The sequence below is a fragment of the Opisthocomus hoazin genome, chromosome 7 (genome assembly GCF_030867145.1).
Source record: "Opisthocomus hoazin isolate bOpiHoa1 chromosome 7, bOpiHoa1.hap1, whole genome shotgun sequence".
NCBI lineage: Eukaryota > Metazoa > Chordata > Aves > Opisthocomiformes > Opisthocomidae > Opisthocomus > Opisthocomus hoazin.
Window position 1 is genome coordinate 16,179,604 of NC_134420.1, and position 22,985 is coordinate 16,202,588.

General features: G+C 47.2%; 2 protein-coding genes across 2 annotated transcripts in view; one reads left to right on the forward strand and one right to left on the reverse strand.

Annotated features, from left to right (window-relative positions):
- Positions 1 to 22,862, forward strand: part of PNPLA2 (patatin like domain 2, triacylglycerol lipase) — a 32,553-nt gene extending 9,691 nt beyond the window's left edge. Inside the window, exons 2-9 of the mRNA XM_075427496.1 lie at positions 7,251 to 7,483; positions 7,652 to 7,717; positions 11,642 to 11,851; positions 12,789 to 12,849; positions 13,787 to 13,954; positions 14,510 to 14,642; positions 16,491 to 16,613; positions 17,455 to 22,862. Of these exons, the coding sequence (XP_075283611.1) occupies positions 7,251 to 7,483; positions 7,652 to 7,717; positions 11,642 to 11,851; positions 12,789 to 12,849; positions 13,787 to 13,954; positions 14,510 to 14,642; positions 16,491 to 16,613; positions 17,455 to 17,719 (1,259 nt within the window). The 3' untranslated portion in view covers positions 17,720 to 22,862. The remainder of the gene's footprint in view (positions 1 to 7,250; positions 7,484 to 7,651; positions 7,718 to 11,641; positions 11,852 to 12,788; positions 12,850 to 13,786; positions 13,955 to 14,509; positions 14,643 to 16,490; positions 16,614 to 17,454) is intronic.
- SLC25A22 (solute carrier family 25 member 22) overlaps positions 1 to 22,985 on the reverse strand; it is a 184,882-nt gene that overhangs the window by 102,353 nt on the left and 59,544 nt on the right. The window lies entirely within an intron of this gene.

A 22,985-nucleotide genomic window follows, 5' to 3' on the forward strand; every position in this document is an offset into this window, starting at 1 on the left:
GTAGCAGCTGCGCTGTTTTCTGATTTGTGTTGCAAGAGTAAATAGTCCAGTCCTGGCTGCAGAAACAAAGCAGGCCTTAGCTTGCAGAACATCAGTCGCCTGGTGAGGCTTTGGTGTGCCAACACTATATTAAGTCTGGTGCAAAGGTTTAGCTTAGACATAATCAAGCCTGGCAGCTCTTGTGCTTGTTCTCCTAAAGCCTTTTTGCTTCTGTGCAAAGCAGAGCAACCTGCTTTAAGGTGAGACAAGGTATGAATTGTGCATCTGCACTTTGGCTTGCTTGCGTGATCCTACCCTGTAGGTACCAGTGAGTGGACAGGAAGGCAACAGTCACTGTGGGCTGCTTGGTGAGCTGCTCTGTGCAAGAGGAAAAAAACTGGGGGAACTTAAAAGAAGATCTTTAGCTTATGCTCCCCACATCCAGCACATGGCAATAGTTCTGGTTTGTCTATTAACTGGTATCCAAAGCACACAAAATAACCATCTCTTTTGGCTCAAAGGGGGAAAATGTCTCCTTTTGGCTTTATTTGAATAAAGCTTTTTGCCTTTTTTTCCAATTTTTACTTTAAATAGAAGAGTAAACATCTTGGGGACAGCAGTTGCAGGTGATCTGGATTTACTTAGCCCTCCTGCCACAGGCTGTGTCCTGGCACTGTTTGTGTCTAGACTTTGCAATGCTGAGTACTGAGAATCTGAGCCAGAAAGTGTTGTGGGCTGAGCCCTTCCTTGATCATCTGCCTCTGGCTGGGAGAGCTGGCCCTACTTGAAAAGCTGTCTCTTCCTCTCTGCGTTTCCACTGCCCCACCTGTAAGGTCAGGATAGATGTTGCTTACCAGAGTCTGACAGGGATCCCTAGGAGTTACTCTGATAGGGTATACATCAGTGCCCCTCGCTCTTGAGCAGAGGGAGAGAAAGACCATTATTTACATACAGCAGGTGGCCAGGCTTTCTAAGAAATCTCCTTTGCAAAATCATTTACTTGTTGACCTTGAATTAAATCCCTGCGTAGAGCCTCTAATGGGAAGGGTTACCTGCCATGGGGAACAGCCTGTCAAGCAGTAGGGCTGTCTGCAGACTGAGTGGCTGGGGCTGAGGAGAGTTGTGTTTGCTAGCTACGTATTGCCAAAAAAAAAGCGCTTCCTTCCTCTGTCTCTTATCTGGAGCCAAGTCAGCTGAGCTGTTTCTTAACTGATGGCAAAATAGTGGGAGCGAGGGATTGAGTGAAGAAGTTAAAATAAATATAAATAAGATAAATATACCTCAGAACAACAAAAACTGGGGAAGTCCCAGAAGAACAGCTTGTTTTGGTACATGGTGTTTCTCAGTATTACTGGTTTACAGGAAGATGTGTGCGGATGTGAAAAACATTGGTGCTTTCATAGGCTCCACTGCTAGCTGCCATCCACCAGCCTCAAATATTTTAAAATGCGCATTTTTCTTTTGTGCTAAATAGTGGGAGTTATACAACTTCTGGCAAGTGAGGGATAGATATCCTCTCCACACCCAGTGCTTTTAGGCACCTGTCTAGGATTTCACACTGAAACTAAAGAGCTGTCACCAGCTGTGGGGTACACCTATCACCTGAAAATTTCTTCTAAGGGCAGATCATAAGACATTGCTCTCACTTTATTTCCTGCTGGCAGGAATCTGTCTTTGGGCCCCCCTTTGGCATCCATCTGGCCTCACTGATAAGCAGTCACAGGACATCTTGGGTCAGGTTCCCATTCAGCACAAGTTGGCCTTTGTTCAGGTTACTTTAGTGCGAGTGTGGGAAGAGGAACAGAAGTCCAGCAAAGCAGTGGGGGATTTCACAAACTGAGGTCTCTGCCCACAAGAACAGGGGTTGTCCTTGGATCACTGGTACATTGCTATGCACTGTTCCTTGGGGTGAACAAACAGGCATTTTCTGGCAGACTGAGCTACCTGTGAGGAAACATTCGATAAAGTTCTGTTAACTATTTTCTAGATGTCAGATTGCAAACTTCTGTTTCAGTGCCTTTTATTTACAGCTTTGTGTTTTGGGGCTGGTGACAGGTCTGTTATGGTTAGGAATGTCATCTCCTGGGAGTGGCCAGGCAGGAGTAGCATGCATGTTGCTTACTCGGTATTCACAGAAGAGGCAGGTGCAGGAACTGTGAGCTTGGGGATTTTTGCTGAGGAGGAACACAGGACAGCTCTCCTGAAACATGCTCATCACTAGAGACTGGCTTTTAGCTCTTCTGTGCATGAGGTAGAGGAACAGCTGAAATAGCAAGGGACAGGCAACCAAGCTAAATTAACCTTGAGGGAGACAATGCTAGGAAATTCCTTCTGACTCATCCTATTCCTAAATTCAAGTCTAGACTGAGATCTACAAATAGGAAACATGAGATGTCCAGCGATGCTCAGCAACTGAGTTGAAAGCGAAGTGTGAAGACCATAGCTGGGGACTCTTGCAGGGAGCATCTGTGCTTAGCATCACGCAATCACCACTCCAACAGATAGCTAAGCAGAACATAAGCAGCTCCAGAATGAGGTCCCTGGTTATGGTACACAGGAGCTGGCTCCTGTCCTGAAAATCTTGCAGTCAAATGAGCTTGGTCATGCCATCCCAAACTAACAATGCTTTGTGCTTTCCAGGTGCTGGAGGAATGTCAAAAGCACCTGTACTTCCTTCTGTTAGCTGGCTTCCTTTGGAAGCTTTTGGTATCTCGGTGTCTGGCCAGCCTGGAGCCTTAGCTGGGTAGTGGGAGTGGGGAGAGAGAAATGGAGCCTCGCATGTTGCAGATGTGTGGGAAGTAGCCTGTTTGAATTCTTGTTGGTGCTGAGTGAGAAGCAGGTTTAGCAGGGAACTGCACAGTTCCCTGCGTGCTCCGTTAGTCCAGGCAAGGTACGGCATCTGTAGTCTTAGGTGTGATCTCTCTCTGCATGCCCCATACCAGCAGGGACAGGAGATGCTGTCCTTGCATCCATCCATTGTCTGTGCCACCCTTTGTTCCCCATCCTGTTGGAGAGCCTTTCCTTTAAGCTTGCATCCTGTTTACTGCTGCGCTAGCCAGGGAGCAGGAATGTCCATGGTGCGGGGGGTGATCTTTGTGCCGACATGGAGCTCTTCCAGAGGGAGCTGCAGTGTCATGGGTGAGCTGCAATCACAGGAGCTGCTGGGTGGAATATCCAGAATGCCCCTCTGCCTCTTTGCTTCTATTTTTGTTTGTGTCCTAGGGGCTTTTTTTCCACTTCAAATACTTTATGGGTCAGCTGTCCTTTTGCTGGCTGGCAAATGGGTGTCAGTGTGGTTTAATGTCAACAGGTGAGCATCACGGTGCCCTTGGTGCAAAAGCCCTGCTGCTGAACATGTGGGTCTGAAAAGGCCTGCTTTTCCACTTGCCACCCCTCCTGCTGTGGGGTGTTTAACCTTTTGTGGTGGTCCTGATCCTTATGCATTGCACAGGCTTGAAGTAGCCTTTCTGTTTCATCTCGGAGCTCTTAGCTGTTTTAAGGGTCTTCTCAACTGCCCAGCTAACATCAGTTTTAGGTGACTGATCTTCAGCTCTACTCATTTTCCAGAGACAGAGGAGTAGAAGGCTGCTGTGGCTGGAGATGTTTGTATGCAGTTATAAATAGCACATGCTGTTTGAATCCTTTTCAGGTTAGAGAAGGGTAGTTTAGGGGAATGGGCTTTCTGAGTAAAAGGTGATGAAGCTTGTGATGGATGTTAGTTGCTTTGAGCTCTCTTTGCAGTAGCTCTCTATCTTCTGTCTTCTTGCTGCTCTTGGAAGTCAGTGGCCTGTATCTTGTTCTAGGCTTTTAAAAACATATGACCTGGTAAGCAGCCATGCGCAAGAATGCAAGGCAGTAGAGGCTTAGATACTGTGTTATTTTGGAGTTGAGCATGACTGGTGGGGGTGAAAGCCAGTTCTTTAAGGGAACAATCTTGCGATGTCAATAAGCTAATGGGAAGCTGGCTTGACATAGCTTGAAAATGGAATGTGAAATAGCAGCTGCCTTCACATTGTTTCCCCCAGGTAAAAGTAATTTGCCCCTTGTAGCCGGGGTGGAAGGATCACAGGATGAACCAGCAAAGGTGGAGCAGCTGGCCTCCATTGTCTTGCAAGGGACACGTTGTTGGGGTGTTTCAGAACACAACTGTCTGATGCTCCTTTGCGTCATCACAAATGAAATTCAGATAAGGACGATGGCCATGCAGTACTCAGACTCGTGTATATCAACACCCACTGGGGCAGTAGTGGGGGCAGGGAAGAAGAGGGATATGGCTTTTCTAATGAAAATGGAATATTCCACATATATTAATATATAATTTTTAGAGGAATATTGGTGTGGCAAATCTATATAGGGAGAAGTGTTGTATTAATTGGTTGATGGGAGAAGAATGAAATGTTTTCCCAGCAATGAATACTGACTTTTAGGGATTGTCTCTGCCCCTCAGTACATACCTTCAGTAAGAGAAGAGGAACTTAATTTAGCTTTTTCACCTGACCCTGTGTCCTGAATTGCCAGATCCCTCAAAAAACACAGGAAACTTTCCTATGGACTGGAACTGTCACTGGACTAGTCCTAGTAATAATTGACAGCTTGCGGCTGATCCCCGTAGGACTTCTCTCTTGACCACCTCTCATTCAGCTGCTCCCTCTGTCAGGCTGCAATCAGAATTTGAGCTGGTTTTCCTGGAATAGCACTTCTGGAAGTAATGGGATTAAAACAATCTCACCTCTTCTCTCTCTTCCCAAATGTATTTCCAAGAGGGCTTGTCACCTGTTGTGAATCTAGCTATATAAACCTGGCTTCTTTGGCTGAACCCTCAGCTGGCCTTATTTCCAGGAAAGCTGGTGGTGCTGCAGATCACCCTGTGCCTGTATCTTCCCACAGAGCCATTCTGCACTCAGCTTTGGTGCAAGTGAGCCGGCAAGTCCAAGCAAATCACAGCTGCCCTTAAACTGAAGTACTTCAGAAGCTCCTGTGTGTATGCATGTATGCACAGATGTATAAAACAACCAACCAACCCCCCAAAGCCCAGACACCCAGAAAGTATTCAGAGTGAAATTGCTAATTAGAAGTAGTTCTTATATTGTCCTCTGTTCTTCTCTGTCCCTCCGCTTCACTTGGCTGTGAAAAGGTGATAGAGCAGGCAGCTGCAACTGAAGTCTCTCCTCAGTCTGTTTCCTGGCATAGTTGGGACATTGCTGTTTTGTTTTTCTTAAGCAACTTCCAGCTCATATTTTAGTTCAAAGAGTTATATGCTCTATTTAACTGGAGTTGTTTTCAGTGTTGCTATAAAAATCTTTTTGCATGCTGAGATGCTGAGTCTGAAAGTGTCACTCTCTAAGCACCATCTTTTGGGTGACACACAGCCCCCCCTGCCAGCATGGCCTTTGCACCCAGGGTGTCTCCCCATGGCTGCACGCTCAACACTACCCTCCCGTTGGGTTTTTCAGCTAAGCTAGCAGCTTGCTGCAGTGCACTCAGTGCAGTGGGGTTTCCTGGGGTTGTGTGGCCAAGGTGCTCGGCTGGGGTACATTCAGTTTTTGGCTCTTGCAGATTCTCTGTGTGTCTTTCCTGCCCTTGTCAGATGTGAAGTTGTCTTAGGGAGTGTTATGAATGATAAAATGTAATTTTTGTGAGGCTGAGTTCCTTTGTGTTGGGAAGAATGTTGAACCATGTGGCTACTGTCTGGAACAGGCTGGGCTCAATGGCTTACTGCTAATTGAGTAAGTAAGATCAGAATTAGACTGCTAAACATTGCTCTAGGACAGAGTAAAAGGCTGGGATTATAGTGCTAAAAATTGCTTCAGAGAGGGGAACTTGGATTTTCTGCTAAGTTGCTACCTCATAGTGCCTAAAATCCTGACCCCTGAGTCTCTGGTCATGTTCAGCAGTTCAGTTCTGTGCATGTTTGAGCTGCTGCTGTTGATGGGTTTGCTAAGCACAGAATCATATTCCCAGGCTGGGTTGATGGAAAACATGTTGCTGGCACATGTCTATTGCAAAAGAGTGGTATGTGTCCAAATAGTGTTGAGACTGTTGTTGCTCTTATCTCCGTTATATGTACTAACCTGGGTCTAACTTGGATTCTTTTGTTCTTCTGCCTCCTTTCTGCAATTGCAGGACTGCGTGGGAGAGCAAAAGAGAGGGATTTCCAATGGGCTTGAACTCGGTCTTCCATCTTTCTCCAGGAACTGAACTTCAGCTTGATTGGAGAGAAGTCTTGATTTGTGAAAGCATTTCTCTTTTCTCCTGGTTTCTTTAATTCTTCCCACACGTATACTCCCGATGCCCCTGGGAGTACAGTGATTGCCTGGTACTCGGAGGAACTGTTGTCTTGTATGCTACCACAGCTAGGAGATGCATGTGGAAGCAGCAGTCAGTGTGTGCAAAGGGCAGCATGCTGGGTGCTGAGGGTTTGTCTTAGGTTGATGTTTTTGTTTTGTTTTCTTGCATCGCTCCTTTCCCACTGCAGAGCCCTGATGCTTTTGTCAGATCGGGCTCCTAGTGACTGTGAGATAATGGGCTTAGCAGATGGGATGTCGCCTCTCCTCCACATCCAACTGGGTGACTGTGGCAGGGTAAAGCAGACATGCCTTTGTGAGTCCTGCTTGCCATCAGGGCCTAGTTCAGTGCTGCAGAATCAGACACGGAAGGGATGGGACACCAAAGGCACTGCAGATGATACCAAGTCATTGATTCCCTAATGGAAGATAGTGTCAGTCTTGCTCACCTGAGATGCAGCTGGTGTTCACAGCAGAGCTGGGATTGCTCAGCTGGAAAGCATCAACATTCCTGTTTACTGTCACTTTTGCTGACGGGCAGATGACTTTTTTTCTGTCAGAAAAAAGATGCTTACTAGAAAAGTTTGTGGAAGGTGTTTTGAAATGGATTTAGCCATAAGCTCAAAACTGTTAAAGCATCTTCCTTGTTTTCTTTGTTAGTCTGTGTTTTTACCAGCCCTGCATTGGCCAGTGAAACAGGATCTACAGAAAAAGTGTGAGGCTTTAGCCAGGTGCATGGCATCTTCCTTGACTTTATAAAACACACATAAGGTGAGGGTAGCTCTTTGCAATGAGGTCCAAGACAGTAAACTTCCATGATTTTTATAACACTGCCCATAACAGCCTCTCGTCTTGAGTTGTGTGTCAGCCAGTGTGGAGAAACTTCTACATAAAGCTGTGAATTAGGCTTTTCTGTACCTTATTTCGTAAAGGAGAAGGCTAGTTTTGCTAGGATTTCATGGTACGTTTTTCTTTCTCTCATGTCAGGTGAGGCTGGGGCCAGCATTATTCGAGTGTCAAAAGAAGCCCGGAAGAGGTTCTTGGGCCCGCTCCACCCATCTTTCAACTTGGTGAAGATCATTCGGATGTGTCTGTCCAAGACTGTGCCAGAGAATGGGCATGAGGTTGCAGCGGGACGCTTGGGTATTTCCCTGACGCGGGTCTCTGATGGAGAAAACGTGATACTGTCAGACTTCAATTCCAAGGAGGAGCTGATCCAGGTGAACAGAAACTTACTGTAGAGGGCTAGGCAGGAACTGCATGCCTTGGTCTCCAGATATCCTTAGTAATGGTGTGTAATCGTCAGTACATGCCACTGTGGTGTTCTGAGTAATGGATTCAGTAGGCTTTGATCTGCTTTTTACATTCTGTGTCTCTTTCTCCCTCAGGCCTGTGTCTGCAGCACCTTTATCCCTGTCTACTGTGGGCTGATACCTCCGACCTTGCGTGGAGTGGTAAGAAAGGCTCTAAGATGCTCCTTCATTAAAACTAATGAATAAGAAGGCAGAAATGCTGGTACTCAATTTTGTCAGTCTTATTGCCTGTCTGTTGGCAGCAAATAGCCTGAAGAAGTACGAGAGATTCCCAAATAAACAACTTCCGACAGTGGATGTGACTTCTTTCCACTGCTGCCTGCAGTTGGCTATAAATGTCCCAAAGACTAGAGGATTTAACATGATGGTAGCATATAGCAATCTGGGCAAGTGCTGGCTGACTTAGCAGATGGTTCTCCTGACTGCTTCATACAATGGTCTTCATTGCTGAGGCTCCAACCCTCTGCAAGTGGAAAGAACTTGGGTCCAGGATAGAAATTATGCATGTAGTTCCTCTCCCATATGCCTGTTACTTTCTGTGGGGTTTTAGCTAGTGGTGCTGATACCAGGACTCTTTTTCATGGAGTTCTTCCTGTCCTTCCACTGAGAATGTCTTCTGCCTGCTAGAGCTTTCTTTAACTTCCTGTCCAGAGTAGTTTCTGCTTTCTGTGTTTGCATGTTAGAAATGAAAACATCTGAAAGCTGCACAGAGCTGGAGCATGTCTGAATACTGGAGTCATGCTTAAGGGCCTCAGCTGAGCTTGGACTCACCTTATGCTATGCAGGCTAATGTGCATATTAAAAGGCAGTTTGCTTGCAAACTTAGTAGTCAAAAGGGAGAGCTGCTATTAATGTATGTGTGGCCTGGTTTCCCATAAGTGACCTGACCAAGATGGCTCAGCATGTCAGAGAACAGCACCGAATCTACTCCCACTGCTACCTGTATCCTAAAAGTGCGGTCGGTTTTGTTCCTCCATAGTATACAACTTGGCTGGTTTTGTCTTTTGCAAGCATGTTGGGCAGGGAAATGACCTAGAAGAAATGTCCAACATCCAGGCATTCAGAGAAGTGACAGAATCAGTAATGATTTGGTATTTGCTCAATAGCTGCAGGCAGGGCTTTTGTCCCACAGCTGAAGGGAGCATAACAGTGGCTCTTGCCTGACACCTCTTTGGGGCTAGTTGAGGTCAGTGTGGATCAGGCAAAACCTCAAAATTCCAAAACCCTGTACAACATCAGAGTTTCTGGAATGTGCAGCTGCCCTGGCACACGGAGGGATGACTTCTGTCAAGATTCCTCATGGGGAAAGGTGGGGAGGGAATATCCGAGATGAGGAAATTAGTTCCTACCTCTCCCCCAGAAAATCATGGCTCTCAGTCTCTGAAAGGGGACTGGTGAGAGGTTAAATTGGGTTGTGGTGTGAGCCTGGGAAAAGGCTTTGAAATGGTACTACGTGGTTCCTAGCTGTGATGATGACTGTATTTGCCACAGGACAAGCTGTCAGGCCTGGCATGAGGACCAAAAGGCAGTATAATTGTGTGCAAGGTGTAAAATTCGTATTCTGTCTTCCTCTTAATATTATTGCAGTGTTCACTTCTCTGAGGTGTGGTAGCCCATGGAGTGGGTGATGAAGATGGGTGGGGGGAGGGGAAAAAAGAATTCTCAAATACCAAGAAATGAAGGGGTCAATAACTGACCTGTCAACACATGCGCTAGCTGTGAACTGTCTGTGGCACATTGTTAGGCCCCTAATGAGGGTCAAAAAGCTAGTTGTCAGTTCAAATGAGTGAAGGGGAGAACATGAGGGAATGAAACTGGGCACCCCAAAGTTAACTCCAGTCCATGAACCTTCCCCAAAAGCTGCTGCTGATGCCTGCAGGCAGCTGAGGGCTCCAGCCCGTGGCTCCCCACTGTTAGGGGCTTTGCAGGAGGTTGTGGAGTCATTACTCTTGGGTTGCTGGAGGTTCAGGCAAACCCAGAGAAGTGGCAGCTGATCTTGAGTAAGGAATGATGATCGGCGTTGGTTGGGGAATGGTGGACCAGAGCGCGGGTCTGCATGTGTATTCCTAAATTTCCATGCAGTGAGAAGGCTTTGCCTGGTCAGCCTTACTGTAGTTAAGCCTTGTTTCTGATGGCATCCGTTCACTCATGCTGCCACCCTCAGGGAGACGTGTGTTTCTGCATCCTTACCGCAAAACCAGTGTTGTCTTAGCTAAGTCACCAAACCACAACTCCATCTTTTTGAAACAAAGTGGGTGTCTGGCACTGTGCTGCCTGCTTTGCTCTGTCCTCTTCCCACTCAGCCTGTCATGGTCTCATCCTTGCAGAGGGAGTCAGCCAGGCATCTCCAGCTCTAGCTGTGCCTCGTCTGGCTTTCAGTGGAGCAGCTTTGGGGAGATGATGACAGTGACAGTTTACTATGGTTGCTTTTGGCTTAGGGAAGACTGACGCCCACTTTAAAAGGGAGCGAGGATTCAGTTGATTTTTTTGGCGCCTCTGTTGTCTAGAAAGCATCCTGTAAGCAAGCTGAGTGTTCCTGTTTCCAACAGGGTGTACTTTTTCTTGAGTTTAATCTATCCCATCCTTCCACTTTCTTCACTGCCTGCGCTCAGATGGTGCAGGAGTCACTAACCATGTCTGTCTTGATACTGTGTCTGGTGAACAATGCCTGACAGGAGGATGAAATGACCTGTGCTATGAGTTAGTGCTGCTGTAGCCTACAGCTGTAATCCCTTGAACCTGTAGGCTGTAAGCAGAGATAGCCCCAAGGTTTAGTTTGCCCCCAAGAAACCCACTGTGCAGTCCTTCCTGACCCTGTTGCCTTGATGAGAGCTGAATTTGATTGCTTTCAGCCCGAAAGCCTGTGAACTGTTCCTCAGGCTCAGAGGAAAAGAAGAGGTGTCTGCCTGTGTGCCATCCAGGGCGAGAGAGAACAAAGTGCAAAGCACCCTCCAGGCAAAACAGCTGGCACTTTTCTAGGCATTGTGCAGCTAAACACCGATGCTGGTGGTCAGTCTGCCTGCAAGACAAGGCAAAGCATGACACAGAATGGAGTAGTTCCTCTTCCGATCAGCATTTCCATGCTCTGCCTGGGTTCAGCTTCTGTCAGCTCAGCTCCTCACCCAGCATAGATGAAAGGTGTTACAGCTTCTGTTTACAGTGCTGTGTAGCTCCTGATGATGACTTGCGTTTGAACCTGCCCAAAGGGAAGAGTTCCAGGCAGCAAATGGCAGGACCAACTGTGATACAAGATCAGCAGGACTGCAAAGCTCTCAAACTTCCTGCTCTTTCGACTTGACCGACATCCCCTTCCTTTTATCTTATTCTTGTTGCTTGCTCTGACAAAGGCCTGTGATAGAGATTGTCTTGCTCAGCTCCTCATGCAGTTATAGTGGTTCAAAGAACGCTTTGAATTGAGTACATGCTGCTGGGGTTGTCCTTCCTGCAAGGGTAGTGCAAATGTACTTATGGTACATATGTACAGAACACTCTGATAAGGAGCAAAACCCAAGTCCCTTGTATGCTATTATCACACCACAGCAAGTAGATTCCAAATGTGTATGCATGTGTTGGGACTGCTGCTTGATAAGCCTGCTAGCAACAAATCAGCTGGTTTTACTCTTAGTTTAACTCTTAGTCCACCAGTGGGGACCCGTGTCTGAGCTTACTTGCTTTAAACACAAGCGAAAAGTGGCACAATGTCACAGTGTGACAGCTTAGATCAGTGCTAATTTGCTTTGCAGGTGGTCGTTGTTGTGTTGTGTTATTTAATTGAACAGCAGTCAAACCCCATAGGAGATGTAAATCAGCAGTCACACCAGTGAATATGCCTTTCTCATTGAACACTTGTGACCAACACACTTGACCATAGGAAGAAAGGCACATAGCAAAAGGATATTATAAACAGCATGGCTGTGCTATTGCTGGTTTTGACTCCTCCAGTGCTGGTGGATGTACTCCATTCTCTTGCCAAGTTGATGGTGCAAATATCAATAGGGACACAGATTAAAAAAGCTGCTTGATCAGTTATGAGAGTGAAGAGTGCTTCGTTTATCTTGATTTCAGAGATACGTTGATGGAGGGATTTCTGACAACTTGCCACGATACGAGCTGAAGAACACAATCACAGTGTCTCCATTCTCAGGAGAAAGTGATATCTGTCCACGGGACAGTTCCACAAACATGCATGAGCTGAGAGTCACCAATACAAGCATCCAGTTCAACCTTCGCAACCTCTACCGCCTCTCAAAGGCCCTGTTTCCTCCAGAGCCGCAGGTGAGTTTCCTGGCAGCACCACAACTTTGGGACAGTAGATAGGCACTGGCTATACTGTGCACTTTAACAGAAGAAGATTCCAGACACTATTAATTTTCTGTCTCGTTTGTTTGTTTTTTAACCTTGACATTATCAACCCAGTGACTTGGTGAACCTTGGCCATCTGCATGAGGTTGTGTAGTTTGCTGGATTTTCTTTTGGTACTGGGAGATCTGGAATGTAGGTGGTAGCAGTTGCTTGGACTGTACTCCCATGTGGCTCTCTAGAGTGGCATTTGCCAGGAAGTCAGGTTTGCTTGTAAACAAGGCTGTATCAGCTATTGGAACCAACATGCTCTTGAGTTTTTTTAAGGTCAGGATGGAGCTGCTAGCGTGAAGCCAGTGACTGTCTCCTAAAAAGTGCTAGCAGAGCAGGTGGCACTGCAAATAGTTTTGCATGCTGCTGAGCAAACTCAGCCTCATATAGCCCTGGCATTTCGGCATAATAAGCATTCATGTGCTGAATTACTCGGACAAGGTTTTCCCTGCCCCCTCTCTCTAGTCTTAGCTGGCTTTATCCGCAAATGCAGTGGCCCTTCCTGGTATCTGCTGGGAAGTATTTTGGGCTGCTTGTCAGAGTGACTTGCTGAAGGCTGCCCGCAGCAGCATCAGCTCTAGATGGGGAAATGAGGTGGCTGCAATTGTTAAGCCTGTGCTTAGGTAGGATTCCCGATGTCCCTCCCAGTCTGGTTTATCCTGTGATTCCCATATCTAGTGTATTCATGTTATACCTCCAATTCCTGCTCAAAAACTGGGAAGGGCTGACAAGGACGAGACTTGTTGTTGGGGTAGCTCAGGAGTCAGGAGAATTCTTCTAAAGCCAAAATTGAGCTGGGTGTTTGTTTAGGCTCAGCCAGACAATCTCCAAATGACTTGCTCTTGCCTTCCTCTGCCCACAGGTGCTGCGGGATATGTGCAAGCAGGGCTATCGGGATGCGCTGCACTTCCTGAAGAAGAATGGTAAGGCGTGTGTTCATAGGGTGTACTGACTTGCCTCTGCTGTGCCAGACTTGTTGGCTTGGCTTTGAGGATAGCCAGTGGTGCATATGAAAGGTGGAAGGGCAAAACTGAGCTGTGCCTCAGATATCGGAGTACAGAATTTAAATTAATAAGTCTATTTTAGCACTTCAGGAAGCAGAGGTAGAGTGGACATCTTTCCAGTGCGATGTAGAAGGATTTTAATGACACTGACAAAGCCACTGCTCTGATATCACAACTGAAATGTTGAAGCCACTTACCATGTGCTCAGTACTACACCAAAACAGTTGTTAGGCACCAGTGCCACTTGGACCTCCTGCAGATACCTTGCTCCTTTTTATGTGCAGCTAGGGTATGTCTAACGTGGCGCAGCAGCGCAGAGTGCAGGCATGCCCTCAGCAGCCCCCAGCGCCTGGCAGTTTGACACCACTGTTTCACTCTCTTCTACTTGCAACCGCTGGACTTTCTTTCCTCCAGCTGCTGTAGCAGGTGGAGTGTGTGTTTGATGCCACCTGGTGTCAATTTATAGCAGATCGAGCACATTTGTTTGCCCTATGTTGTGTACCTTACTGGGATAAGAGCAGTCATGCAGCTGTGTCTGTGGATTAAGCTGTGGGAGGGAAACCTCAACTACAAGATTGGTGACTGGCAGATTATATTAACAAAACACTGTCAAACAGCACCCTGCAATACTTGAAGGGGAAAAGTTAGAATTTCTGGTGGGGAAGGAGGAGGATGATCTTAAAGCAGCTAGGTTTCTAAGTCATTGTGGTAAGCATTACAACAGATATAAGCTAAAGGGGCTGGATATGATTTCTGTCTGTCTGAGGGGGGTTAGGGTGAAGTGAGGGCTGACACTCTAAAGGCCAGGCAGGGCAGACAGTTCGTGTCATGCTTATGGTATAACTTCTGTTCTCAGGTCTCCTCCATCGTCCAAGTCCTGCCCCTCCTCTCCTTGCCATAGAAGCCTCACCAGAACAGAAAACCGAGGAAGAAACAGAAGCTGAGGACCAACTAGAGGACAATACTGCCCTTGCTGTTGTTGAAGAGCACATCTTTGAACACTTACCTCCCAGACTGAACCAAGGTATGATACAAAGGGAGAGCGTCCACGCAATCTTCCTGTGCTGCCTGGTCCTCTTCAGAGGAATATTGGATTGTGGGTATTGCTTGTGGCTGGGCTTGGCAAGCAAGCAGCCCCAGTCTCTGTGCCTCTGTGTGAGCAGTGCCATGGGCAGATGAGGCTGAGCAACAGCTTTCCAGGCTAGCCCCTTCTGGGTGCGAGCTATCTCGAGTATCTTGGCTGTACCCAGGCATTGAACTGGCACCCACTGATGAGTAGATGGGAGTCGGGGACTCTTAGATGAAGTACCTTACCTTACCTTGTGGAGGCTGAATTGGGAGGGGGTGACTCATTTGACAGCGTTCTGCATGGTAAGGAGGGGAGGGGATCTTGATGCTCACTCCTTTGATAAAGCTAAAAGCTGCTGGCCTCAGCTGTGCTCAGAGAAGTACTACCCTGAGCAAGACTTCCTTAAGAAGTGGAAGGTGGAGAGGGGAGACATCAGGCTGGGTAGCTTCTGGGGTATGGCAAGGGATAGTCCCATTGTGGGGATTCAGCCGTGTTCTCTTCTGTCTTCAGCTCTTCTGGAGGCTTGCACTGAAAGGAGAGGTTTCTTGACTGGTATTACCAACATGCTGCCTATACGTGTGGCCACGGCAATGATGATCCCCTATATGCTGCCTCTGGAGTCTGCAATTTCCTTCACTGTCAGGTAGGCCTGTGACTGGTTCCCTCAGTGGTTTTCTTCCCAGTGCAACTAAGTGTTCAACGTAGCTGGTGGAGCATGAATGGACAGAGAGTGGAATCCTCTCTAAGAGGAAAGAGTTCCTGTCACTTACCAGACATACAGAGGAGGGGGGAAAAAAAAAACACAAACCACAAAACCAAAAAACTTCCTACCTTCATCTGTCATTTAGCTGCAGCCAATAATTCCAGCCTGAAGGAAGATGACTGTGTGCTGGAACTTGCCCTAGAAAATAATGATAAATTTTGGAACCTGGAAGAGAGACTTGTGAACTGAGAATGCAGGGATGAAAGCAGGAACCACACAAGAGTTGGCTCCTCTCTGGAGCAAGGGTTAGAATAGTCCCAGCCATTTCCAGCTCTACACTTACACGGCTGGGAAGACAGGTCTGTCAGACTTATTCTTAGTACAAAGCACCCTATGGAAAGTTTCTGGAAGGAGATAGTTTGTGATAGAAAAGCTTGGGGGAAAACACTTTTTAAATCTGAAAATGGATGAAAAATATGGAAAGTGCAGACACGAGATGTAAAGAATAAGTTCCTGGGCTGTTCTCATCCTTCATAGCTTCTCCCCCTTAGTTCTGTGAATGGTAGTGTAAATTGCTGTTACTGCATTTGTCACTAAAAATAAAAAGTAACCATTGACAGGAGGCAAAACTGGCATAATTTCCATCTTGTCCTTTGTGGTGGCCCAACTAGTGGTTGTCACAGAATCACAGAATGGTGGGGGTTGGAAGGGACCTCTGTGGGTCATCTAGTCCAACCCTCCTGCCAAAGCAGGGTCACCTACAGCAGGCTGCACAGGACCGCGTCCAGGTGGGTCTTGAATATCTCCAGAGAAGGAGACTCCACTGCCTCCCTGGGCAGCCTGTTCCAGGGCTCCATCACCCTCAGAGTGAAGTTCTTCCTCATGTTCAGACGGAACTTCCTATGCTTCAGTTTGTGCCCCTTGCCCCTTGTCCTGTCGCTGGACACCACTGAAAAGTGTTTGGCCCCATCCTCCTGACACCCACCCTTCAGATATTTATAAGCATTTATAATGTCCCCTATTAGCCTTCTCTTCTTCAGGCTGAACAAGCCCAGTTCCCTCAGCCTCTCCTCGTAGGAGAGATGCTCCAGTCCCCTCACCATCCTTGTAGCCCTCCGCTGGACTCTCTCCAGTAGCTCCTCATCTTTCTTGAACTGGGGAGCCCAGAACTGGACACAGTACTCCAGCTGAGGCCTCACTAGGGCAATGTAGAGGGGAAGGAGATCCTCCCTCAACCTGCTGGCCACACTCCTCCTAATACATCCCAGGATCCCATTGGCCTTCTTGGCAGCCAGGGCACACTGCTGGCTCATGGTCTACCTGTCGTCCACCAGGACTCCCAGGTCCCTCTCCACAGAGCTGCTTGCCAGCAGGTCCGCCCCAAGCCTCTACTGATGCATGGGGTTGTTCCTCCCCAGGTGCAGGACCCTGCACTTGCCCTTGTTGAATTTCATCAGGTTCCTCTCTGCCCAACTCTCCAGCCTGTCCAGGTCATGCTGAATGGCAGCACAGCCTTCCGGTGTATCCACCAGTCCTCCCAGTGTTGTGTCATCAGCAAACTTGCTGAGGGTACATTCTAACTCTTCATCCAGGTCGTTGATGAAGAAGTTAAACAAGACTGGGCCCAGTACTGACCCCTGGGGGACGCCACTTGTTACCAGCCTCCAATTAGACTCAGCGCCGCTGATGCCAGCCCTCTGAGTTCTGCCATTCAGTCAGTTCTCAATGCACCTCACCGACCACTCATCCAGCCCACACTTCCTGAGCTTATCTTCTCTCTCTTCCCAGGTTGCTGGAATGGCTCCCAGATATCCCTGAGGATATTAGATGGATGAGGGAGCAGATGACTGAAATCTGCAACTATCTTGTGAAGAAAGCCAAGAAGAAACTGGGCAGCCATCTTTCAGCCAGGTATAGCTGCTTTCCTCCACAGCATTGTACTGGAGGAGCCCTCCATTTTCCCCTTCCACCTTTTGACTTCTGCAGACTCTACTCCATTGGTACAGAGTAAGTAAGGCACAAACTGACCAGAAGGATTTGCTACACAACCTAAAACGCAAATCTGGTCCATGGTCTCTTGGTTTCATTAATGGTTGGGATAGACTCAGCACAGAGTCTCCTTCCTTCTTCCTACTACAGGACAGACCCTGTAATGAAGCTGTGGCTATAACAGTAGCGCAGAAGATGTAGGTCTAAAACAGTATGCTAGCTTATTCTTTTCTCCCTGTAGAAGACAGAAGTGCTTGTCTGTGTGGCATTTGCTGGCCGAGGATCCCCTAAAAGTTCCTTCTAAGGGGTACTTGCATTCAGATGACCTTTTCTGCATTGAGATCTAGGCCTGGTTTAGGGTGGGGGAGGCACTAGGGTGGCCAGAAAACACCAGAGGGTTTCCAGATGAGGCAGAGTGCTTTGGGTCTCTGTGCCTGTGCTTCTGAATGGAACTCCCTGCAATATGCCATGGCTTGAGGCTGAGGCAAGACTATGATGCTTGGATGAGGATAGGAAACTGTATTACAGTAGTAGGCAGAGGGTCCCAGCTGTGATGCAGATCCTAGTACAAGGGGATGATTCTTACCCACAAGAGCTCGTGGTCTGAATAATCAAGAGATGTGATGGGTGGAAAACGGACACACGGAGACTTCTGGCTAAGATCATGCAGTCAGGGGTAGCACAAAATAGCTCTGTGGTTCTGGTCTGGTGACCTGCTCAAGTCTTGCCATGTACTGAGTCTTTGCTTGTGTTTGCCTTTCAGGCTTTACTATCACCTCGAGCTTGGAGGGCCACAGAGCCTGCCAATTTCTTCTGCACCAGCTTGTGGCGAAGCACTGCCTATGTGGATGAGAAGCAACCGTTCCCTGTCTGATGTCATGATGAAGTGGGAGGAGTACCAACGCCAGCTCATGCTGGGCTTACTCTGCATCAACGTGGACATGCAGGCCTCCCTCTTCCCCCGGGAAGGGTTTCAGATAAAGCTTCCACCTCTAGACTGTGCAAAAGAGTACCTGCCACTCTTCTGAGCCTGCTGCAATGAGAAGATGAGGGTGGGTGGGAAGGGGAGCAGATGTAGGGTGGGACCAGTCTCATCCCTCAGCAGCAGCACTGCCCTGTGCTCATGAATATGCTGCAGAAGGGATTTCCCTGGGATGGAGACTGGTGGAATTGACTGTAGCCATTTGTTGCCTGTTGGGCCAGGCAAGGGATGTCTGTGTTCAAAGGCACACATGGGCTGATACCTTGTTCTAGACTTGTGTTGAGGCCTGGATGTTGCCTGTGGCCAGGCTGATGCTGACCCAGCTGGGCTCTGCCAAATAATGCACTTTGAATTGCTATTGGTTTTTTACTGCCAAATAATCAGGATGTAGGTGACGCTCTCAAGTTCATACAGCTTCTAGCTTCCTTTGCTGCTTAGAGCAGGAGTCAGTTTTTTTCCTAAATTATCTGACATCCCTTAGCTCTTTGTGCTACTGAAAGATGAAGTAGCCTCTTGCCAAATCAGTTTTTCTCATGGCTTCCAAATCTTCTCTTGACTTTCTTCTTTACTGAAGTCATGTTCTTTCCTCTGCCCCTTAATTGCATCCCCACTGGAAGCCAGCACTGGCCCTGCTGCAGACTGTCCTGGGACTGCAAAAATGGAGAAAAGTTGGGTATTTACCCCGGTTCATGTTGTCATGGTCTCTCCCTTTTTGATTTTTGTCTTCATGGAACTTCTGCAGCTTGAATTCTGAGTGTTAGGTCAGTCATTGAGCTTAGTTTAAAGAAGTAATTTTGACAGATTTTTTTTTTCCAGGGAAACATTGAATTTGAGGCCCCATTCCTGTCACTGTGAATGGAATTAGTGTGGGGTTGTCCTGGAAAAGCTCAGCCTGACTGTCTCAAGATCAGCTTAGCAGCTGAAGCAATGTGAAGTGCTTGTAGGAAGGTGAGATTGTGCAGGGCATGTTATTTTTGAGAGGCTTGTGGTGGAGTGTCACAGCAAGTGCTGGGGAAGTGGCTGCCTGTCACCAGGGCTCAGGCTTTGCCCCTTAAGGGACCATACAACTGAAGGAAATCAGAAGTTGGTGATACAGAAGGGATCTCCTGCCAGACTGGGGCTTGGCTCTACCTTTTGCTCAGAGTTTGGACATTGAGGCTTTGGAGTGAGAAGAATGTAGACTTGTAGCTATACCAGCCTTGCAGCTTGCCTGCCTCCCGTTGTGGCTTGCAGGTACAGCTCTGCAGCTGGCAATAGCAGGAGGATGAGAAGTGGAGGTGAAATTGGGGATATTGGTGCACATGCAGCCTGCTTGTAACCGGCTATGTTTGTCTCGTCCCTTAAAAGATGTGGGTCTGTAACAGGGCAGGACTCTGCCGTGTAAGGTACTACCTTCTCAGTGGTGGTCTGGTCGTGATTTGCTGTGCAGAAGTGTGAGGTCTGTTCTTCACAGGGTGAGACGTGGCTTCCTGTGGGGATTGCACGTACTTAAGCTTGACTCCTTGCACTATGACACGAAACCAGCTCCTGGTATCTCTCTTCTGCAGCATGCCTAGCTGCATGAGGCGTCTTCTACCTCTCCTAGCACAAACAGGATGCAACTGGCCAAAGCAAACATATGCTGTCTTTGCTGGGTAGCAGGAAAGGGTATCTGAAGTTGATTATGTAGCCTATAGGTGGAATAGTGATTTATAATAGACTCTTTTTGCTGCTTTGATTTAGAAAGGGAAAATAACCCCAGAAGTTCTGCTAATAGCTGGAGAAAGTAGCGAATCTGCTTGACTGCATCTGCACGAGCAGTGTGGGTGAGGTGGTGGGTGCTTTTTCCTATCAGCACAATTGTGCACTGGGTATGGGTTTGAGTGTTTGGTGGAGACTGATAAGCATCAGGACTTCCCTGCAGTGGCCATTGCGAGCTGTGAGGCAATAGACGGGGCAGCTGTGGTGCTAACCAACTGTCTGCGAGATCCCAGTGCAAATATGAACTTACAACTTAAGAGTATCACCCTCTGCTGCTCTTCCTGGATGTAACCTACCTATGTAACACAAGGGCCTGCATAGCTTATGAGGTGGGCCTGCACTTATGCAGTCAGATTTAGTCTTAATAGCTAGTGCAATTAGGGAACAGGGAAGTCGCTACAGGAAGAGGAAAAAACTAGAGGATTCTGAAACCAGATTTGGAATATTGGATTATGGAACAGATCAATCTTGTGATTGTCTAAAGCCTGCCAAAAAAGCCTTCTGCTAGACGGGTATAACTAATCGAAGTAAACCAGCAATAAGCTGCTGTCAGTTGTGGGAGCAGAGTGAATTTGATGGAAATTGGAATTGAGAAAAGGTTTTTATTTTGTGCTTTGCTGTGGCATTTCTTTTCTTCCACTGCTTTGGGCTACCTTTTCTGGGGGAATGGCACATGCACAGCTGCTTGGTTTGCCAAATCTGTATCTTTCCTCTAAAGCACACTGAGCAATTGGCAAGACCATATAGATATTTAGTGGCAAGAAATGAGGGCATTTCATCCAGAAGCAAAACATCTGTGAGGGGCAAAGCTGGATGAGGAAAATCTTGTGCTTAGAAGCTGCTGTCCTTTTGACTCTGCCTTGTTTGTGTTAATATACGGGTGGAGAAAATGATGCAACTGTTGTTCCTTAATCCCTTCTTCCTGGACTGGTAAAACCACTGAGCGATTACATAAACCACTAAACTATGAAATAGAATTCTCTTGGCAACAGAGTGTGCTAAGAAATTGCAGCTTGGCACCCTTATCCCCTGGATCTCCTCTGTTCTCCTCTTGCATCAGAACTGGCTGGGCTGGTGCCGCTGTCTTCCAGGGCTCTGATGTAGAAGGCTTGCTGGTTCTGGTCCATGCATTTCAACAGACTAACCGCTGTGCCTGGTAAAAGGCCTAAGTTTCATTCTGCGTTTCACCTCTGCTGTTGTTTATTTTATTGTATTAACCTCTCAAATAGAAGCTTTTGTACACTTCAAACTGTAACCACAAACCAAAGCATGGCTTTTAATATAAAGGTCTCACTCTTCAGGGAGGAAACTCCTGTTTTCCCTATGCTAATCTGCAGGGTGTGAGCGGATACTGGGAAAGCACCACTACCTATTAACGCTTTCTTTGCCTGTGTTTATTCCCCAAGTGATGCAGTGGCTGTTGTGTGATAGCTTGTTGGCTTTACAGATTTAAGGTCTGATAAAAGAACTGCAGATCTGTCAAAAATACCCCAAACTACCCTCCTCTTCCTTGAGAAGTTTCATGCATTTGCTTGAAATTGTTGCTGCTCGTTCATCACAGATTGCGAAGGACGAAGAAAGTAGGGAAGATCTAGCCCAGTGATGCAGAAAAAGGGCAGTGGCTGCTTTTGAAGAGTAGCTTTTTGTTATACAGTGCTGCCTTATCTAGATCAGACTCTACTTTGAAATCCCTGGAAACCTCTGGTTAGGCTCTGGGTTGGACCTGGAGGGATTTGTTGTAATAGTGCTAACTGGAATTCTTCAAGCTTTTGTTCTATGTGTACCTCATAGCATGCATTATTGTGTGGGCAGCAAATGCTGATTAATCTACACTTGTCAAGTTCATAGGAACAAGGTAATCATCTGTAGCAGTCAGTCCCTTCTTCAGCAAAATGTGTGGCTGGGCCACCCAGCAGGGAGCTGCCGGGGCCTGTCTGCTCTCCAGTCCAGTAGATGGTGGTTGAGGGGTCAGGTTGCTAGACCAAAAGGTCACCTTGCAGTCTATGTCCAATTGTCCTTATAGCATTCACTTGAACTCTACAAGAGTCCCAACCCTTGCTATTTCCAGTGTTTCACATAAAGGGTTTGTGCATTCAGGACTCCACTTTTTTTTCCTCCTTCCTGTGACACAGATACTGCTTGCTGCTTCTAACAAGGCTGAGATTAACTTCTTGCGCACCTAACCAGCCCCTAGCCTGTATAACACCACAGAGTTGTTTTATGTTGTGCACAACAGTCCATATCTATGGCAGGCTCTGTGAGCCACGATGCATGTGGTATGTTGGGTTTGCTTGCTGCCTGCCCTACTGTTAATACTGTTGCAAGCTGATTTTCAAGGGATAGGAGAAAATATTTCACTTCTGACTGCTGTCTATAGGACCTAGGAATTGTTTTCTCATGACTTCATGGAGGGCTGTGTATCTGCAACACTCGGACCAGAGAGGAAAAGAGGATCTGCTGTCTGCCAGCACTGGGGTGTCCCTAGTACTTATTGTGTGTTCCCCAGCATTTTTGTCCTTCTTTAATCTAGTAATTCACTCCTTCCTCTGAGAGGACAGCTCTCACTTTTGCCAAAGTGGTTCCTGGAGAAACAGCAGAAACTCTGTCTATGTGTTTCTCTTAGGGGTCCACTTCTGCTAAACACATGCTTGATGTGGTAGGTAGCAGGGATGAGTGTTGCCAAAGTTAGAGGGCCTTGCCCATGGTTTGTTTTGGTTTTTTCCCAATCTTTGTTTCCTTCTTCCCCTTACATCAATGAGAGAATGGACCACCTCACCTGGCTGCCACATCAGCCGGTTTCTTTGTGCCAAACATGCCCTGTGCCTTCACAGTGGGCTCTGGCCTGCCTGCCCTTTGGGTCCCTGCAGCGTCTGCCTTTCTGAACACAGCAGTACGTGTTCTCCTCTCCCTCCTTGCCCTTGCCTGCCGGTGGGGCATGGCTGTTTCCAGTCTGCAGGCAGCTCCACTGGGACAGTCTCTAACCGCATCCATCTCACTGTGTGGATCCACATCAGCATTCCTGCGCAGGGAGGGGAAACGTGCAGTTCCAAACAGAAGACTTGGAAATGTAACTTTGAAATAAAAACCTTTTTCTTCCTGGGTTTTCTCTTGCTCTTGAAAACAGCGTCTAAAGCAGGTCTTTGAGCTAAATGTGTCCTGGGACTCTGCTGCTGTTACCGAGTTTGAGAAGACCCTTGAGCACACGACGCACGTGGAGATCCTGTGGAAATGACTGATGTCAGAGCAGCAACTAGACCAGCAATAGCATACACAAGTTATGTATTTACATGGCAATGTCACTAAGTAGTGTTCACAGTCACTTGAACAGTTCAGTATTAAATTGTTGATGCATTTTTTCTTCTGTTTCTTTTTTCTAATGTTTTGCTGAAGAAAATGTAACTATTTATTGTGGCAAAAATATACCTTCTAATAAAAACTTTCTCAATATATTTACCTGGCTGTGGTAGGTTGCTTGCCTTGCCATTTAAAGATTTACTAAATATTTTTGAATGCACCGTACAACGGGCGTTTGGTTTGCTGAGCCCTATCCAGTTCATCCCGTTCAAAATCCC